This window comes from Microcaecilia unicolor, chromosome 1 (genome assembly GCF_901765095.1).
Source record: "Microcaecilia unicolor chromosome 1, aMicUni1.1, whole genome shotgun sequence".
NCBI classification, from domain to species: Eukaryota; Metazoa; Chordata; class Amphibia; order Gymnophiona; family Siphonopidae; genus Microcaecilia; species Microcaecilia unicolor.
Window position 1 is genome coordinate 531,453,011 of NC_044031.1, and position 19,873 is coordinate 531,472,883.

Genomic DNA, 19,873 nt, shown 5'->3' on the forward strand with positions numbered 1-19,873 from the left:
TTTCAGAAAGCTTTCGATAAAGTTCCTCATGACAGACTCCTGAGAAAATTAAAGACTCATGGGATAGGAGGCAAAGTTCTGGTGTGGATTAGGAATTGGTTATTGGACTGAAAACAGAGGGTAGGGTTAGATGGTCATTTCTCTCAATGGAGGAGGGTGAACAGTGGAATGCTGCAGGGATCTGTACTAGGACCGGAGCTATTTAACATATTTATAAATGATAAGGAAATCAGAACGAGTGCAGATGATACAAAACTATTCAAGGTTGTTAAAATACGTGTGGCCTGTGAAATGTTGCAGGAAGACCTTAGGAAATTGGAAGACTGGGCATTCAAATGGCAGATGAAATTTAATCTGGACAAATACAAGGTGATGCACATTGGAAAGAATAATCTGAATCATAGTTACCTGATGCTAAGGTCCACCTTGGGGGTCAGCATTCAAGAAAATGATCTGGGTGTCACTGCAGATAATAAGCTGAAATCTTCTGCTCAATGTGTGGCGATGGCCAAAAAAAGCGATGCTAGGAATTATTAGGAAAGGGATGGTGAATAAGACCGAAAAGAATATAATGCCTTTGTATCGCTTCATGGTGAGTCTGCACCTTGAGTACTGCATTCAGTTCTGGTCAACGTATCTCAAAAAAGATATAGTGAAATTAGAAAAGGTTCAAAGAAGAGCGACAAAAATGATAAAGAGGATTGAACTCCTCTCGTATGAAGAAAGGCTAAACAGGTTAGGGCTCTTCATCTTCCAAAAGAGATAGATGAGGGGAGATATGATTAAGGTCTACAAAATCCTGAGTGGTATAGAAGTAAATCGATTTTTTTACTCGTTCCATATGTACAAAGACTAGGGAACACTCGAGGAAGCTACATAGAAATACTTTTAAAACAAATAAGAGGAAATATTTTTTCACTTAACGAATAGTTAAGCTCTGGAACTCTTTGCTGGAGGATGTGGTAACAGCGGTTAGTGTATCTGGGTTTAAAAAAGGTTTGGACAAATTCTTGGAGGAGAAGTCCATAGTCTGCTATTGAGACAGACATGGGAAGCAACTGCTTGCCCTGGGATTTGTTGTATGGAGTGTTGCCACGATTCGGGTTTCTGCCAGGTATCTGTGATGTGGCTTAGTCACTGTATGGAAAACAGGCTACTGGGCTAGATGGACCATTGGTCTGACCCAGTATGGCTACTCTTATGTTCTTATGTTAATCTATCTCATGGTTACTCTGAAAACTGGACTGGATAAATGTGCCTCTGGGACTGGGTTGGGAAACACTGAACAAGTGGACCCCAGTGCACAATGAATTGTTTCTACTCAGAAGAGATCAGGTGAGATGTTTTATGACTGAAAGCTCTTAACAAGGTCATAGATATCCATTTCCACTATATGTTAAGTGAATGTTGTAATTTCATTATCATTATAATTTTTAACTTACCTTGTGAACTGCAAAGTGCTCTGCATCTATTGACAGTGCCTTCTGTGCATAGTCAAGAGCCTCATAAATCAGTCTTTTCTTATCTTCTGCCCGAGTAGTACTTAGCATGGCCAAATCACGTAATGCTCGTGCCAGACGCCACAGTATCTCAACATTATCACTGTTCAGAAGCAAAACGTACATTAATTTTGAACATGAAGCTAGTTATGTCACAGATGTCACTGCTCAATATCCTTCATTTTAAGGCAAACAGATAATTTATATGCTCCTCTCTTTTTAAGAACATAAAAGATATCAGCAGAAAGGAGCTACTTGGTCCATCCAGTCTGCCAATATGTAAAGGTCTACTGTGCTGTCCCAGGTCTTAATTTGTTGTCTTCTCCCTGTTTCTATTATGTAAGGTTATTGAGCGCCTCCCACTTAGGCATCTGGAAGCTGTGTGGTAGGTACCTATTCTATAATGGAATCTAAGTGCTTAGATTCCATTATAAAATACAAGCATAACCTGGTATCTGTGCGACTAACTTTTAGGTGCCCGCACTTAAACCAGCCTTAGAGCCACCGAAATGTGGCAGGGGATACGTGTGAGAGCCTTACCAGCAAACCAAAGATCGTAATGGACACTACACAACCTTCCCCTCCTCGATCCCCATTGTAATGGACACTATTTAACCTTCTCTATCCCCATTGTACCTGAAACACATGTACTTATATTTGACTATATCACCTTGTATTTGTTTCTCTACCGGACTTGGCGAATGCCTTTACGGTATTATGTAAGCCACATTGAGCCTGCAAATAGGTGGGAAAATGTGGGATACAAATGCAACAAATAAATAAATACATTACCTATATCCCCCAAAGCTCTGCCCCTTATGTATGTCCCCCTTGCAAATATGCGTTATATATGTTAAGCGGGTATTTGTAAAATAGCACTTAGGCATCCTGCTAAAATTTTCAGAACATCATCTCATTCTGCATCCATGTCAAACTGGGTCTCGGACAATCCATAGTATTGAAACCACAGTAACAGCATTAAATAGCGTGCTTCAGTCATTCCTAGATGCTGCTCAGATGGTTCTTTTAGTTTCTTTGGATCTTTCTGCTGTCTTTGACCTAGTGGATCAATCTTTACTTTTGGTTTGTCTCCAGTCTTTGTGAATCTCAGGTACAGTCCTTCAGTGGTTCTCTTCGTTTCTTTCTGATAGGTGTTTTGCTGTATCTACCTCTTCTTCGACTTCATCCACTAGGTCCTTGTCTTGTGGTATTCCCCAAGGGTCTATTTTTTCTCCTTTATTATTAAACATTTTCCTAAGTCTCTTAGCACTTCTTATCCAGAATTACAATATCAAATTCTTCATACATGCAGACAATATAGTATCTCCTTCCGCTCCTGATTTCGCATCATTTCAGCACTGCCTGCATTCTCTTGCTGATTGGCTTTTAGAACATAAATGGTTCTTAAGCCTTCAAAAACAACAGCTTGTTGAGTTTACTATCTCCTCCTTCTATTCCACTTAACCTTTTCATTATCCAAATCACTCCCGTGAGTTCCTTCCGGTATTTGGGTGCTGTTTTTGACTCTAGGCTTGTGTTTCATCACCAGGTTTCTCAAGTGATTAAGAAGGGTTTCTACAGGATTCACTGTATTCGATCTATCTAGCAATTTCTCAGTTTTCCTCATCCATGCCATTGTTATCACTCGTATCTACTACTGTAACTCTATCTACTGCGGTATTTCTGGATATCTTCGTTGTCTTCAAACACTTCACAATTCTGCTGCCCATTTCTTTTTTATCAATAAACTAGTATAGAAAGCCCGTTTCGGTAGGCAATGAAAAGGGCACTAGCAAGGTTTTCACGATAGTGTGTGTGTGTGTGTGTGTGCGAGTGAGACAGAGGGATTTGAAGAGTGTGTCTGTGTGTGTGTGATGGAGCATGTGTGTTTGTGTGTCTGAGAGATACAGAGAGTGTGTGTGGTGAAGTGATTTCCATGACCCTCTCCTTCCCTTCCTCAGTCCGTATGTCTGTGTTGCTGGTCCCGCCCCCGTTTTCCATGACCCTCTCCTTATGCTAAGACAGTTTACTTGTAGTTCCACATCTTTTTCAACCACTGCCGTACACGTGCCTGAAACACGGCTCTGTAGACAGCCAGCTGGCTTTGGCTGTTGTCTCTGCAGCTGCTCCTCCTCTCCCCTGTGACGTCGCTGCACTCCTCCGGGGTTTTCCTGCAGGGGCAGTGACGTGCAGGGGAGAGGAGGAGCGGCTGCAGAGACAACAGCCAATGCAGCTGGCTGTCTACAGAGCTTTTTTTCTGGTTGTATAATTTTGTTTTTTCCTTTTTGTACAGGCCGCTGCTGCTCAACAGGAGAAGCAGCAGCGGCCATTCAGCGTTGATGGCTGCGGGTGGTGAGGGGTTTGATGTGGCCGAGGGGGGGTGGGGTAGGGGCTTGGGTGTTGTGCCATGGGGAAGGGCTTGGTTGGTGCGCCGGGGAGGGGCTTCTGTGATGCGCCTGCACGGAGGGGCTTTGCTGTTGGGGGGGAGCTCTGTGAGGTGATGCGCCGGGGGGGAGGGGCTTCTGTGATGCGCCTGCACAGAGGGGCTTTGTTGTTGAGCGGGGGCGGGGGGGCTCTGTGAGTTGATTCGTAGGCAGGGAGAGGAGTAGGGAAACTACTCCTCCCCCTGCCTGTCTTGTAGTGTTATAGATGCCCCGCCTTTGCGTCAAATGTGATGACGTCGTGGGCGGAGCGATGTGATTGGTTGAGTGCCTCTGCTCCGCCCTCTACGTCATGACGTTTGACATGGGGGTGGAGCTAACACTCATGGGTGAATTCCAGGTTTCACCACCATGCATTTAGAACGTTGGGTGTTGTGGAGGCTTCATAGAACGTTGGAGGTGCGTTTTATATAGAGCGATACTGGGACCACATTTCACCACTTCTTTCCCAGCTGCACTGGGTTACCCAACTGGCACTCTTTCATCTATAGTTGAATTTATAACGTCATAAGAAGATATTTATTTTCTAATAATAAATTATAATAGCTCATAGAGGGATAATAAGATGTTAAAGTATGTAATTTGGTCAGCCAATGAGGAGGTGGATGCTGTCAAATCTCACTGATAAAACATCATTGGTGACCAATATTAAATTTCTCATTTAAGAATCTCTGGTAGCTTGCTATATCTGATTGTGCTATTCTAGTTCACAAGGCATTAAAATAAAACAGATTGGCAGTCAGTTGAGTATACAGTGGGGGAAATAAGTATTTGATCCCTTGCTGATTTTGTAAGTTTGCCCACTGACAAAGACATGAGCAGCCCATAATTGAAGGGTAGGTTATTGGTAACAGTGAGAGATAGCACATCACAAATTAAATCCGGAAAATCACATTGTGGAAAGTATATGAATTTATTTGCATTCTGCAGAGGGAAATAAGTATTTGATCCCTCTGGCAAACAAGACCTAATACTTGGTGGCAAAACCCTTGTTGGCAAGCACAGCGGTCAGACGTCTTCTGTAGTTGATGATGAGGTTTGCACACATGTCAGGAGGAATTTTGGTCCACTCCTCTTTGCAGATCATCTCTAAATCATTAAGAGTTCTGGGCTGTCGCTTGGCAACTCGCAGCTTCAGCTCCCTCCATAAGTTTTCAATGGGATTAAGGTCTGGTGACTGGCTAGGCCACTCCATGACCCTAATGTGCTTCTTCCTGAGCCACTCCTTTGTTGCCTTGGCTGTATGTTTTGGGTCATTGTCGTGCTGGAAGACCCAGCCACGACCCATTTTTAAGGCCCTGGCGGAGGGAAGGAGGTTGTCACTCAGAATTGTACGGTACATGGCCCCATCCATTCTCCCATTGATGCGGTGAAGTAGTCCTGTGCCCTTAGCAGAGAAACACCCCCAAAACATAACATTTCCACCTCCATGCTTGACAGTGGGGACGGTGTTCTTTGGGTCATAGGCAGCATTTCTCTTCCTCCAAACACGGCGAGTTGAGTTCATGCCAAAGAGCTCAATTTTTGTCTCATCTGACCACAGCACCTTCTCCCAATCACTCTCGGCATCATCCAGGTGTTCACTGGCAAACTTCAGACGGGCCGTCACATGTGCCTTCCGGAGCAGGGGGACCTTGCGGGCACTGCAGGATTGCAATCCGTTATGTCGTAATGTGTTACCAATGGTTTTCGTGGTGACAGTGGTCCCAGCTGCCTTGAGATCATTGACAAGTTCCCCCCCTTGTAGTTGTAGGCTGATTTCTAACCTTCCTCATGATCAAGGATACCCCACGAGGTGAGATTTTGCGTGGAGCCCCAGATCTTTGTCGATTGACAGTCATTTTGTACTTCTTCCATTTTCTTACTATGGCACCAACAGTTGTCTCCTTCTCGCCCAGCGTCTTACTGATGGTTTTGTAGCCCATTCCAGCCTTGTGCAGGTGTATGATCTTGTCCCTGACATCCTTAGACAGCTCCTTGCTCTTGGCCATTTTGTAGAGGTTAGAGTCTGACTGATTCACTGAGTCTGTGGACAGGTGTCTTTCATACAGGTGACCATTGCCGACAGCTGTCTATCATGCAGGTAACGAGTTGATTTGGAGCATCTACCTGGTCTGTAGGGGCCAGATCTCTTACTGGTTGGTGGGGGATCAAATACTTATTTCCCTCTGCAGAATGCAAATAAATTCATATACTTTCCACAATGTGATTTTCCGGATTTAATTTGTGATGTGCTATCTCTCACTGTTACCAATAACCTACCCTTCAATTATGGGCTGCTCATGTCTTTGTCAGTGGGCAAACTTACAAAATCAGCAAGGGATCAAATACTTATTTCCCCCACTGTATATAAATCATATGATGTTACATTTCTTATATTCTGATGTATTATACTAGAGCTGATTGCTTAATTTATGGAAATTTTTGAAACTTCAATTGAAAAAAAAAAAAAGTAAGCCCTGAGCTCTAGAAGAGCAGTTCCATCCCAGTGCGGTGCTGTCAGATAACGCCCTCTTGTGTGCCTCAACAATCTTGTTGTCTTTGGAAAACAACTATTACAGGTGAGCAACATTGCTTTCTGTACTATCTACAACCTAGTTGTGACAAAACAGTGGGGGGGTTTAAGCCTGTAAAACTGCCTTAATGTAATTCTTGAAGTGTATTTCTCTAGTTTGGCCAGCAGGTGGTGCATGTTTATGCTTAAAGCTGTTACAAAGACCTCTACTGATGTGGCCAGTTTTTCTTTTCTTTTTTTTTTTTACTTTTTCTGGGCTCTGATTGGCCTGGAGTTTGAAGTTACCCTGAAGTTACTGGTTTTGTCTTCAGTCTTAGCCAGGAAGAAAAGAGAGTAGGATCTCTTTGCCGAGGCTCGGTGAACAGCAATATGTCCTGATCTTCCCAGGTACTAATTAGTTAGTATACAAACGTTTAGTTAGTGTTATAATTGATCCATATTATTATTTTGCTGATTGCACTTTTTCTGTTCATTGTTCAATATTTTTAAGACAATAAACTTTTCAGTTTGTTGCCTCTGCTTGTCTGGACTGATAAAGAATCCTGGTGGTGTGTGTATTGGGTCTGTGAGCACTTTCTGGGAACTGTGGGACCATTGAGAATGTGGCCCCAGTAACCTAGAAATCACTGAGGATAATTTGAGAGTGGAAGACTCACCCAGAGGTGGTTATGACCCAGTCGGTGGGAGAAGGGTGCTAGTAACATGCAGGCATATTTTCAAAGTACTTTGGAAGGCTAAGTTCCATAGGTTTCTATGGAACTTTGGGAGGCTAAGTGCTTTGAAAATGAGCTTGATAGTAACATAGTAGATGACGGCAGAAAAAGACCTGCATGGTCCATCCAGTCTGCCCAACAAGATAAATTCATATGTGTATACCTTACCTTGATTTGTACCTGTCTTTTTCAGGGCACAGACCGTATAAGTCTGCCCAGCAGGATTCCCCGGCTCCCAACCACCAGTCCCGCCTCCCATCACCGGCTCTGGCACAGACAGTATAAGTCTGCCCTCCACTATCCTCGCCTCCCAACCACCAACCCCTCTTCCCCCCACCTGCTCCGCCACCCAATTTCGGCTAAGCTTCTGAGGATCCATTCCTTCTGCACAGGATTCCTTTATGTATATCCCACACATGTTTGAATTCCGTTACCGTTTTCATCTGCAACACCTCCCGCAGGAGGGCATTCCAAGCATCCACCACCCTCTCTGTGAAAAAATACTTCCTGACATCTTTCCTGAGTCTGCCCCCCTTCAATCTCATTTCATGTCCTCTCGTTCTACCGTCTACCCATCTCTGGAAAAGATTTGTTTGCGGATTAATACCTTTCAAATATTTGAATGTCTGTATCATATCACCCCTGTTCCTCCTTTCCTCCAGGGTATACATGTTCAGGTCAGCAAGTCTCTCTTCATATGTCTTGGAACGCAAATGCCATACCATTCTCATAGCTTTTCTTTGCACCACTTCTATTTTTTTAACATCCTTCGCAAGGTACGGCCTCCAAACTGAACACAATACTCCAGGTGGGGCCTCACCAACGACTTGTACAGGGGCATCAACACTTCCTTTCTTCTGCTGATCACACCTCTCTCTATACAGCCTAGCAACCTTCTCGCTACGGCCACCGCCTTATCACACTGTTTCGTCGCCATCAGATCCTCGGATACTATCACTCCAAGATCCCTCTCCCCCTCAGTACCTATCCGACTCTCCCCGCCTAACACATAAGTCTCTCGTGGGTTTCTACTCCCTAAGTGCATCACTTTGCATTTCTTCGCATTGAATTTTAATTGCCAAACCTTAGACCATTCTTCTAGCTTCCTCAGATCCTTTTTCATGCTTTCCACTCCCTCCGGGGTGTCCACTCTGTTGCAAATCTTAGTATCATCCGCAAATAGGCAAACTTTACCTTCTAACCCTTCGGCAATGTCACTCACAAATATATTGAACAGAATCGGCCCCAGCACCGATCCCTGAGGCACTCCACTACTCACCTTTCCCTCCTCCGAGCGAACTCCATTTACCACCACCCTCTGTCGTCTGTCCGTCAACCAGTTCCTAATCCAGTTCGGAACCTATCTTCAGCCCATCGAGTTTATTTAAGAGCTTCCTGTGGGGAACCGTGTCAAAAGCTTTGCTAAAATCTAAGTAGATTATGTCTATAGTATGTCGATGATTCAATTCTCCAGTAACCCAATCAAAGAATTCAATGATATTCGTTTGGCACGATTTCCCTCTGGTAAAACCATGTTGTCTCGGATCTTGCAACTTATTGGCTTCCAGGAAATTCACTATCCTTTCCTTCAGCATCGCTTCCATTACTTTTCCAATAACCGAAGTGAGGCTTACCGGCCTGTAGTTTCTAGCTTCTTCCCTATCACCACTTTTGTGAAGAAGGGCCACATCCGCCATTCTCCAATCCCTCGGAACCTCTCCCATCTCCAAGGATTTATTAAACAAATCTTTAAGAGGACCCGCCAGAACCTCTCTGAGCTCCCTCAATATTCTGGGGTGGATCCCGTCTGGTCCCATGGCTTTGTCCACCTTTAGCTTTCCAAGTTGTTGATACACACTCTCTTCCGTGAACGGTGCTCTATCCACTCCATTTTCAGGTGTACTTTTGCCAGTCCCTTGTTGTCCTTCTCCAGGATTTTCTTCAGTGAAAGCAGAACAAAAGTATCTCTTTAGCAAATTGGCTTTTTCTTCATCATTATCTACATAGCATTTCACTGTATCTTTTAGTCTCACAATTCCCTTTTTAGTCATTCTCCTTTCACTAATATACCTGAAGAAATTTTTGTCGCCCCTCTTTACCTTTCTAGCCATTTGTTCTTCCGCTTGCGCCTTCGCGAGACGTACCTCTCTCTTGGCGTCTTTCAGTTTCATCCGGTATTCCTCCCCGTGTTCCTCTTCTTGAGATTTTCTATATTTCTGGAACGCCAACTCTTTAGCCTTTATTTTCTCAGCCACTTGCTTGGAGAACCATATCAGTTTCCTTTTTCTCTTGCTTTTATTTACTCTCCTTACATAAAGGTCTGTGGCCCTATTTATTACTTCTTTCAGCCTGGACCACTGTCCTTCCACTTCTCATACATCCTACCAGCCCATCAGCTCCTTCCTCAGGTATTCTCCCATTTTACTAAAATGTGGGATACAAATGTAACAAATAAAATAAATAAATAAATAAAAGTGATAGTGCACTTGAGACCAGAAAAACAATCAGTGCAGAGATGACATTACAGCAGCGATACACACTGAGTATAAAAGTCTATTGATGGCAGAAAAGGAGAAAAAGGGATAGTGAAAAAGTATCATCTCTGTAATACTCTCTCCAATATTCAAAGGTATTTAACTGGCCAGACACAGCCAGTGACTGGTTCAATAGAATATTGGCACCTAACTGCAGATATTCAGCAGGAGATAACCAGTTATCCTGCTACATATTTGAACGGCTATATTGCGTGACGTGGAGGGGCATAATCGAACATCGCCGGCGATCTATGCTGGCGGCGGCACTACAGCTGGCCGGAACCGTATTATCAAAAAAGATGGCCGGGCATCTTTTTTTCGATAATACGGTTTAGCCCGGCCAAATGCAGTGGAGTTCGCCGGGTTTGACATGGCCGGGTTTGTTTTTCAGCGATAATGGAAAGTTATGTCGGCCATTTCAAACCCCGGCCAAATTCAAGGCATTTGGCCGTGGGAGGAGCCAGCATTTTTAGTGCACTGGCCCCCCTGACATGCCAGGACACCAACCAGCCACCCTAGGGGTCACTGCGGTGGACTTCAGAAAAGCTCCCACGTGCATAGCTCCCTTACTTTGGGAGCTGAGCCCCCCAAACTCCCCCCCCCCAAACCCACTACCCACAAATGTACTGCACCCACTAAAATTGCTCCAGGGACCTGCATACAGCCTCTAGGACGTATTGCTGCTGTATAACTTTGGCATACCAGTTCACACCTGAAGACTAATCTCTCTGAAAAAGTCCTTTCTTGAAATAAGCACGTTTACTCACAGTTAACTGCAGATCAGAGGTTGTGCCCCACTGGCAAAGAGTCCCCTGGTACTAAGATTAGCAGTAGGTCAGAGCTGGCACAATGGTGTACAATGCCCTCTTTCAGCACCATTCAAGGTAAGAACTACGTTCTCTAACATGGGTAACACAGGAAAGGGAACTAAAACTGGCTTACAAAATTGGCCACTACCGCATGGACTACAACAGGAAACAAAACAGGGCACACTCTGACCCAGTTAGCAGGGGGGAAAAGCACCATGGGAGTAGAGCCCAGTACCCTACACCCACCACAATGCATTGCTAATGTGACTCTGCAGGGCACCTAACAGAAAAGGTGTCACACTCACCCGAGAGCCACATCGCAACCAGGGCAAGGCTGTCGGAGGATACAACACATTCTGCTGTCATGGAGGTGGGTACGGCATTTGAGGCTGGCAAAAAAGGTTTTTTAGTTTTATTTTTTTAGTTTGGAAGGGGATTGGTGACCACTGGGGGAGTATGGGGAGGTCATACCCCATTCCCTCCAGTGGTCATCTGGTCAGTTGGGGCACCTTTTTGAGGCTTGGTCGTGAAAATAAAAGGACCAAGTAAAGCCGGCGAAATACTGCTTAACGCCGCTTTTATTTTCCATTATTGGCGAAAGCCGGCCATCTGGTAGCCACACCCATGCCCGCCCATGACCCGCCTTCGCTAATCTACCAAAACGCCCCCTTGAACTTTCACCGGCGAAGCGACGGGAAAGCGGCGATGCTGTCAAAAATGCCGCTTTTGATTATACCGATTTCGCCGCTTTTAAGAAATCGCCGGCCATCTCCCGATTTGTGTCAGAAGATGGCCGGCGATCACTTTCGATTATACGCTGGATAGCCAGTTAGGCGTGCATATTCTGCGCTTAACTGGCTATGTTCAGTGGATTAAAATAGGCTGTATAAATAGTAGGCCTATTTTTAACCACTAAAAGGTTAACTGGTTAGCGCTAAATATTGGCTTAAACAGTTAACCTTTTAGCGGTTAACCCCTCTCCTCTCCCGAATATTCAGTGCTGGTCACTGGAAACAGCCCAGCATTGAATATCCAAGTTTAATACAAGAGCATAAATATCATGCCCATTGTGTCTAAAGTACTCTATGACTTGTGCTGCCTGAAAGAGTCATAGAAAAGTAGCTGAGTGGCTAGAGCAGCTGGCAGAAAACCAGGGTTCAAATCCCACTGACGTTTCTTGTAATCTTGGGCAAGACATTTTAACCCTCCACTGCCTCAGATACAGGCTTGGACTGTAAAACCTTTGGTAGACATAGAAAAAACCTACTGTACTCACTTTTTAAACTGCTACTGAAAAAGGTGTGAGCTAAATTCAAAAGACATACTTTGTCATACTTTAACGACACTGCCACTGACATTCTACGTATCAGAAGAAGGTACATTTCCCTTTCTGTTGATTTGCTTTTAAATGCAAAATCTTCTACAAGATGTCTTAAATACTGTAATAATGCATGGTATATTCAAACATGTGCCCATACCTTTGTTTGTACTCCTGAAGGAAATGATACAGCTTTTCTGTTTCTCCAGCCTCATATAGATAATCTGCTTTGTCTAAAACCTGGTCTCTGATAACTAACAATAAAAAAAAAACAGGGAGGGAGAATAAATAACTGCTTATTTAGTACAATATCTAACTGGCTACACATGAAAACATGGGAGGGGTGGACATTTTTTGGGCATTTTACTGGCTACAATAAAAAGGGCCCAGGCACACAGGAAAACCAGCTACCGCAGGGCCCTTTTTCCCAAAGCTAAGTAAAGGACCCCTATGTGCCTTGATCAAACAAGTACTCAGAACCAGCCCCAGTCACTCAGAAATTTCATGAACAAATTTACACCTCCTCCAAACATGCAGAGATATGCATGCTTTATGAAATGTACAAAATACATCACAACTCTGCCCCCTCTCTGCCAAAACTACAGCTTCAGGAATGCCTACAAGCATAGGTCATTTTGTCAGTGTTTGCAATCGATCGTGCAATTTTTTAAGTCACCTTCCCCATGTAAAACATGTTTTACAAGCAGAAAAAGCTCTTGAAAATTACCCCCATTGTGAAAAATGAGATACTGAACCTTTAAAACAGAACTGTAATACCAATACTTCACCAAGAAGTCATCTGTGTTCAAATGCCTGCCCATAGTAACATAGTAAATGACAGCAGATAAAGACCTAAATGGTCCACCCAGCCTGCCCAACATTCATACTCATTATCAATTCATGATTCATTGTTGTTATTTTTATCAGATATTTTCATCAGTCTGCTTTTGTGGTTTTTACTTACTATTGTAAGCAGATTTTTGCCTTTTTTTGTTTTGTTGCTATTACTACAATATTACAATACAATATTACAATACAATATTAAAATACTTTCTGTTGCAGGCACTGGGAAATACTCTCCCTGTCTTGCAGAGCCAATGAATGTCCCAGCTCTTAACTCAGTTATGTTCAGCCATCACAAAAGAGAAGGGGAATCAAGAATCATTTGTTTTGTTTTTCTCCAAATGGCATACAGCCTTTGAGCACTAGATTCACAGCAGAGCATTTCAGTTCATTTGACATTCTGGCTGGCTGGGCTGTAAAGTTGCTTTGAACAAGTTAACAGTAAAGTGTAATACTGATTTATTATTGGATGAAATCATGTGAAAGTGAAAGCCTGCAGAGCTTGCCGATAACAAGAATAGATAGATAGATAGACAGACAGACAGAAAGTGTGCATGAGATTTTAATTACTACTTTTAATTTATTTTTTAGAAAATGACATACTTCTAGGTAATGGGTTCCTGTGATGACTGCCCTTACCCTCAGTTAAATGCCACTGTGCCTTTGCTTCTGGGCATTTAACTCCAGCCACCAAAGCAGAGTCCACTGCATCTGGCAATTATCATCTAAATAACAAATTTAAAATACATCATCCAAATTCTAACCTGCTTCAGCCACACAGATTTCCATTTTCCTTGGTCTTTTAAATGATTTTCAACGTCCGTAACTAGGAATGAGGGCTGGGAATGATGGAAAGGCCTAATTGATGTTAGCACCTGTAGCCATTCAAGATGGAAAAAAAGCCTACCTTTCTCCAGCTGCAGTAACCAAGGCTGGAAGCAAACAATGGCTTTCTCTGAAGGGGAGGCATTAACATAATACATATTAATATTTTTCTTTATACTGCCCTACTAAAGAAATACAACCCTTTATGGTTAACTACAAAAAAGAAAATCTACAATTGTTTAGAATGGCTGACTACAGAATCTCAACGGAGGAAAACCAGTATACTGCAAATCTGATGCACCCCTCTTGCTGGGAATCAAAACTTGCAAATGGACTAGTCAACATACACACCTACAACATCATAAAGACACCTCTTAAGACTGCTGTATTTATTTTTTGTCAGCTCTGCATACAATAGTGATACATGAGCCTGCACATCCTAGGTCTGCTATTCTGACATTATGTGCCTGTAACTATAGAGAAAATGGGTCCTTTAGAAGACCCATTCCATTCATAACTTATACAAATCTTATCAGAGAGGTTTTACATGAACAAAATTGCATTTCTTATTTTGCGTCCAGATTGCTTTCTATCATTTTTCTCTTAGATATGTACCTGTAGACACAAATAAACATAGATCTATATAGAAAGCTACTGCTCATCAAATATTAAGCTTTCTAACTGACATAACTAGAGTTGATAATTTAAGCAACAGTCCTTGAACTGCAAACTATTATCTGCTAAAACAATTAAAATTTATACTGTTATTCCTTTAAGTAGACAATGTAAACACTCTGCTTTTATATATGAATCAGATTAGCTTAAGATGTATGTTTCAAACTTTTCAGAAGATCTAACAGGAAGGTCAGAATGCCAACTTCATATAGATGAGAAAGTTATCTTAAGGAGACACAGTGGGAAGAGCTTTGAAAAGCAGAATGTGGGCTAAAGTAAAAAGTGCTGTAGTAATAGCAACAAAACAAAAAAAGGCAAAAATCTGCTTACAATAGTAAGTAAAAACCACAAAAGCAGACTGATGAAAATATCTGATAAGAATAACAACAAAGTTTAATATAACAAAACCCAGAGGTAAGTAAAACAATACCCGACGTGGCCATGTTTCGCCCTCAGGCTGCATCAGGGGTAAAACTAGAAAAAAAGTGTGTGGGGGGGGGGGTAAATTTATCCCATAAAAGTATTAAAAAACCTCTATGCTTGTTTAGTTAGTCAGCATCCAGCAGACTTGGAGGAGCTGAGGGAGATAGAGAGGCAAATAGAGGAGGCCTACAGGACATTGTACAGAAGTCCCACCTCCAGTCTGGCAGCCCCTGTACTGCCTTAGAGGGAGGCCTCCTAAATGGACAGCATCACCCTGATGAAGTTAGAAATAATCCTGTGGTCAGGACCAACCACCAGGGGATGCAATATCCTCTTGTACCGAGGATGTGTCTCCAGGAGTTCTGTCCAGGAGGGAAGGGTTATGACAGCTGTTGTAGTTGGTGATTTGATTATTAGTCATGTAGATAGCTAGTGGATGTGAGGATTGCCTGGTGACTTGCTTGTCTGGTGTGAAGGTGGCGGATCTCACGTGTAATCTAGATAGAATTTTATATAGTGCTGGGGAGGAACTGGCTGTCTTGGTACATGAAGGTGCCAATGACATAGGAAGATGTGGGAGGGAGGTTCTGGAAGCCAAATTTAGGCTCCTAGGTAGAAAAACAAAATCCAGATCCTCCAGAGTAACGTTTTCTGAAATGCTTCCCGTTCCATGCGCAGGACCCAAGAGACAGGCAGAGCTCCGGAGTCTTAATGAGTGGATGAGACGATAGTGCAAGGATGAGGGCTTTAGATTTGTTAGGAACTAGGAAACATTCTGGGGAAGGGGGAGCCTATTCTGAAAGGATGGCTCCACCTTAACCAGGGTGGGACCAGGCTGCTGGCATCAGCATTTAAAAAGAAGATATAGCAGCTTTGAAACTAGAAACTGGGGGAAGGCTGACAGTCGCTCAAAAGTGCATGGTTCGGAATAAGGTATCTTTCAAAGATATCACCAAAACAGTGAAGATAGGGTATCCCAATAGCGAGCTTGCAATAGAGAGCATAGTAGACCAGGGGTCTTTAAATAAAAAGCAGATAGATTTTCAAGATTGCACATTATCACTGTCAACTGCTGAGCAAGATGTAAATAGGAACAACAAACAAAGTCTGAAATGTCTATATGCAAATGTCAGAAGCCTAAGAAATAAAATGGGAGAGCTAGAATATATTGTACTAAATGAAAAAATAGATATAATAGACATTTCTGAGACCTAGTGGAAGGAAGATAAACAGTGGAACACTGTCATACCAGGATACAAATTATATTGCAGTGATAGGGTTGATTGAATTGGTGGAGGGGTAGCATTGTATCTTAAGAAGAGCCTTGAATTGAATAGACTAAAAATTCTACAGGCACTCTGTGGCCGAGGATCAAGCTCCTTAAGAAGCACTTGTGAAACAGGGGCTCTCTATAGAGTGTACTACTACTACTACTTATCATTTCTATAGCGCTACTAGACGTATGCAGCGCTGTACACTTGAACATGAAGAGACAGTCCCTTCTCTACTGAGCTTACAATCTAATTAGGACAGACAAACAGGACAAACAAGAGATAAGGGAATATTAATGTCAGGATGATAAAATAAGGGTTCTGAACAAGTGAACAAGGGTTAGGAGTTAAAAGCAGCATCAAAAAGGTGGGCTTTTAGCTTAGATTTGAAGACGGTCAGAGATGAAGCTTGACGAACCGGCTCAGGAAGTCTATTCCAGGCATATGGTGCAGCAAGATAAAAGGAACAGAGTCTGGAGTTAGCGGTGGAGGAGAAGGGTGCAGATAAGAGAGATTTACCCAGTGAACGGAGTTCCCTGGGAGGAATGTAGGGAGAGATGAGAGTGGAGAGGTACTGAGAAGCTGCAGAGTGAATGCACTTATAGGTCAATAAGAGGAGTTTGAACTGTATGCGGAAATGGATAGGAAGCCAGTGAAGTGACTTGAGGAGAGGGCTAATATGAGAGTGCACACGGTTGATTAAGCCACAGGGAAGATAAATGCCTTTTTTTGTAACTCCAATAGAGGATAACTACCTTTTTTGCTATTGAAATCCCAAAAAACTTATAAGGGTTAAGAAAAAGAATCATATGTTCGGATGTTTTTTGTCTTATGAGGAAGCTCAATAGATATTCACACGAAGAATATAAATCTTCAAAAGTGGAAACCAAGCAGTCAGGCATTCACATTAAGACAAATACGTGAACGCTGAGCACCTGAAGTCTTTTCCTCCTTTATAATAACATCTATATCTGAGAGATTAACTTGCTGTATGTTTGAGTTGAATTAGGTGATATATTGTGATAAAGTCACATCCAGGATAGTTCGGTTAAGGCAGTGTCAGTTTGAAATACAAGTCCCAGAAGTCATTGCAGGCAAGGAGCCAGGGGGTGAGATGAAGAACCCGGACTGGACTCCTAGCTGCCATAGGGGAAGACAAGGGTGAAAGCTGGCAGGATGTGTAGATTGGCTGCCACTAGGGGGAAAGAGATAGGAAACCCTGTATGCAGGAGCTCATCATTAGTCTAATACTCAACTCAGCTGGTATAGGTGTGGTGGAAGCTAATGGAAGGAGAATGATGGGTTGTGAAAGGAGAAGCCAGGGATTGATTAAGCAGGTGGGAAGGAGTCCCAGGGGAGAGAGAAGCAGAAGGAGAAGCAGTTGCAGGCTGAAATCCCTTGGGTGTGAGGAAGTCCCAAAAGTATTTGCAGGCTGAAAATCCTTGGATAAGAGAGGTCCCTAAAGTATTGAATTTACCAGTGAAGCTGATGCAAGGGTGAAATCCCTTGGGTGTGAGGAGTCCCTAAAGTATTGAACTCTCCTGGGGGTAAAGAGAGTAGAGGATAGAAATCTCTGCTTTGTGATTTAACTGTGATGATGAGCTGAAAGAACTGCTTCTATTTGGAATTGAACTACTGTTTATTGTGCACTGGATAAAGAGCCCAGACTGGAGCTGACTGTGAGCCTGTATTGAATCCTGGTATGTGCAGATAGCTTACTGCTTAAAGGGGACTATTTGCCACACACTTTCAGGTGGCTTACATGTGCTTAAGATTAAAGGTGAAGGCTGCTGTTGGAACTGTGTATCAGGTCTACTAGAAACCTGCATGGAATAAAGTCTTTAAGATTGAAGTTGCGAGTGGACATTTATTTCTTGACTGCACCAGTAGCCTGTGGCTGGAGGAGATTAGTCTATCCTTGGCTGCACTTAGGGGTACCTGGTTACAATATATATGAAATGAAATAAAGATAATAAAATATATAGAAAAGGGGGAAAATCCCTAGGTAGCTGGAAATGAAGACTCATGACACTAGCTCCAAGCCCTGGTTCTAAGGAACCTGGAAATACAAAGAAGCAGGAAGAAAGTACCAGATCAAAAATATTAGAGATTTATCTGTGCTATGTCTCTTCCAGGTCTGTTACTGCATTTGTGAAAAATACACATAAAGCTTTAAGCCAAAAATTCTCAAACTATAATACAGTCATATAAGTCTTACCATTGTCATTGGCATAAACCACAGCATCTGAACAAAATTTTCTGTAAAATTCATATGCCAAATATGAGAGCACTGAGACTGAAAGTCCTCTTCTCAGAGAAACAGGATTTCCAAGAATCTAAAAAGAAAATCAATACATAATTAAATCTTTCAAGGCTCAGGTAAATACAGATAAACAAAATGTACATCCCTCACAAGATACCAAGGGGCTCATTTTCAAAGCATTTAAATTTACAAAAACATCCAAATCAGTATTTTTGAAACCTATTTTTCAGATGTTTTTCTATGCTGTTCATCTGTAGTGCATCTAAATCTCAAGGGGCGTGTTAAGGGCTGGATTTGGGCGTTCCTAAGACTTAAGACATTTTTCATCCATAATGGAACAAAGCTAAACTAAAACTAAGACGGTTTGAGCTAGACCTGCTTTTATAACGGATAAGGCAAAAAAAAGGTGCCCTAAATGACCAGATGACCACTGAAGGGAATCAGGGATGATGCTCCAAATACCCCCCCAGTGGTCACTGACCCCCTCCCAGACCCCCAAAATGTGAATAAATATATGACTTACCAGTCTCTATGACAGCCTCAGATGTTATAGCCAGGTCTAATAAAGCAGCATGCAGGTCTCTGGAATTGTGTACTGGTCAGTGCAGTGCAAAATGGAATAGGAGACTTGGGCCCCTATCTCCGTCTACCTGTCACACTTGCGGTGGAAACTGTGACTCCTCCCAAAGTCATCAAAACCCTACTGTACCTTCACCTATAAGGGATACTGTAGTGGTGTACAGTGGGGGGCAGTAGATTTTGGGTGGGTTTTAGAGGGCTCAGGGGACAAGATAAGGGAGCAAAGGTGAGATGTGTACCTGGGAGCATTTTTATGAAGTGCACAGAAGTGCTCCCTATGGTGCCCCATTGTTCTCCTGGGATGTCTGGGGGACCAGTCTGCTAAAAATGCTGGCTCCTCTTATATCCCAATGGCTTGACTTTCTACATTTTGCACTTATTTGTTTGGTTTTTTTTAATGGACCAAAAAACAAAACTTCCAAAGCACAAAACCTTGTTTGAAACAGTATTTTTGAAAAAGAAAACCGACACTTTTCTTTTTCAAAAATTACCTTCTTTCCTATTCAGATTTTGGACATTTTGTGCAAAACGTCCAAAGTCGGACTTAGATGTCATATCGAAAATGCCCATCCACGTTACTTTGTAAGTCTAAGTGCTTTGAAAATATGTCTCTGTGTGACATGCTATAACATCATACTTTAAATTTCAGGCTCTTCAGTTTTCAAGCACAAAACCTTGGTAAGAACAAACATAAGAGTGTTTTTATTACTTTCCAAAACACTAAGGAAAATAAAACTGACTCATACTTGGACTGGAACTTTCTCCCTGATCCTTTCACCACAGGCCTGGTCTTATCTTCTTGCAATTGTTGTGGCTTGTCTTCCCTGCAGGTCCTTAAACAGATTCTTGAGGTCCTCATCAAACAATAACTGTCCTTGGAAAGGAAGTTTACATAATAAACGGGATCTAGAGGATCAGCAACAGAGCCAAAGTCACCTATGTACAACCAACACTAAAGCCACCAAGGAAGAAGAGATATAAATCAAGATATAGGGCACATTAGCCATGAAGACCGCACCCAACTCCAATCAAGCAACCTTTGGCAAGGCCAGTAGCTGCTGCCATCAGTGCCACATACCCTTGCCATATAACCCCTCTAGATTGCTGCCTGTATGTCATGTACGGAGGCTCCAAATGCCTGTCTCAAGGAGCAACTCTATACCTT

The 19,873-nt window shown here is 42.7% G+C and overlaps 1 protein-coding gene across 2 annotated transcripts in view; it reads right to left on the bottom strand.

Moving 5' to 3' along the window:
- The window catches only part of RMDN1 (regulator of microtubule dynamics 1), a 104,275-nt gene that overhangs the window by 73,628 nt on the left and 10,774 nt on the right, over positions 1-19,873 (bottom strand). For both annotated transcript variants that reach the window (XM_030216232.1, XM_030216225.1), the window contains exons 2-4: positions 18,085-18,202; positions 11,990-12,083; positions 1,443-1,602 (exon numbers count right to left, since the gene is read on the bottom strand). In XM_030216232.1, coding sequence (XP_030072092.1) covers positions 1,443-1,602; positions 11,990-12,083; positions 18,085-18,202 — 372 coding nt within the window. The remainder of the gene's footprint in view (positions 1-1,442; positions 1,603-11,989; positions 12,084-18,084; positions 18,203-19,873) is intronic.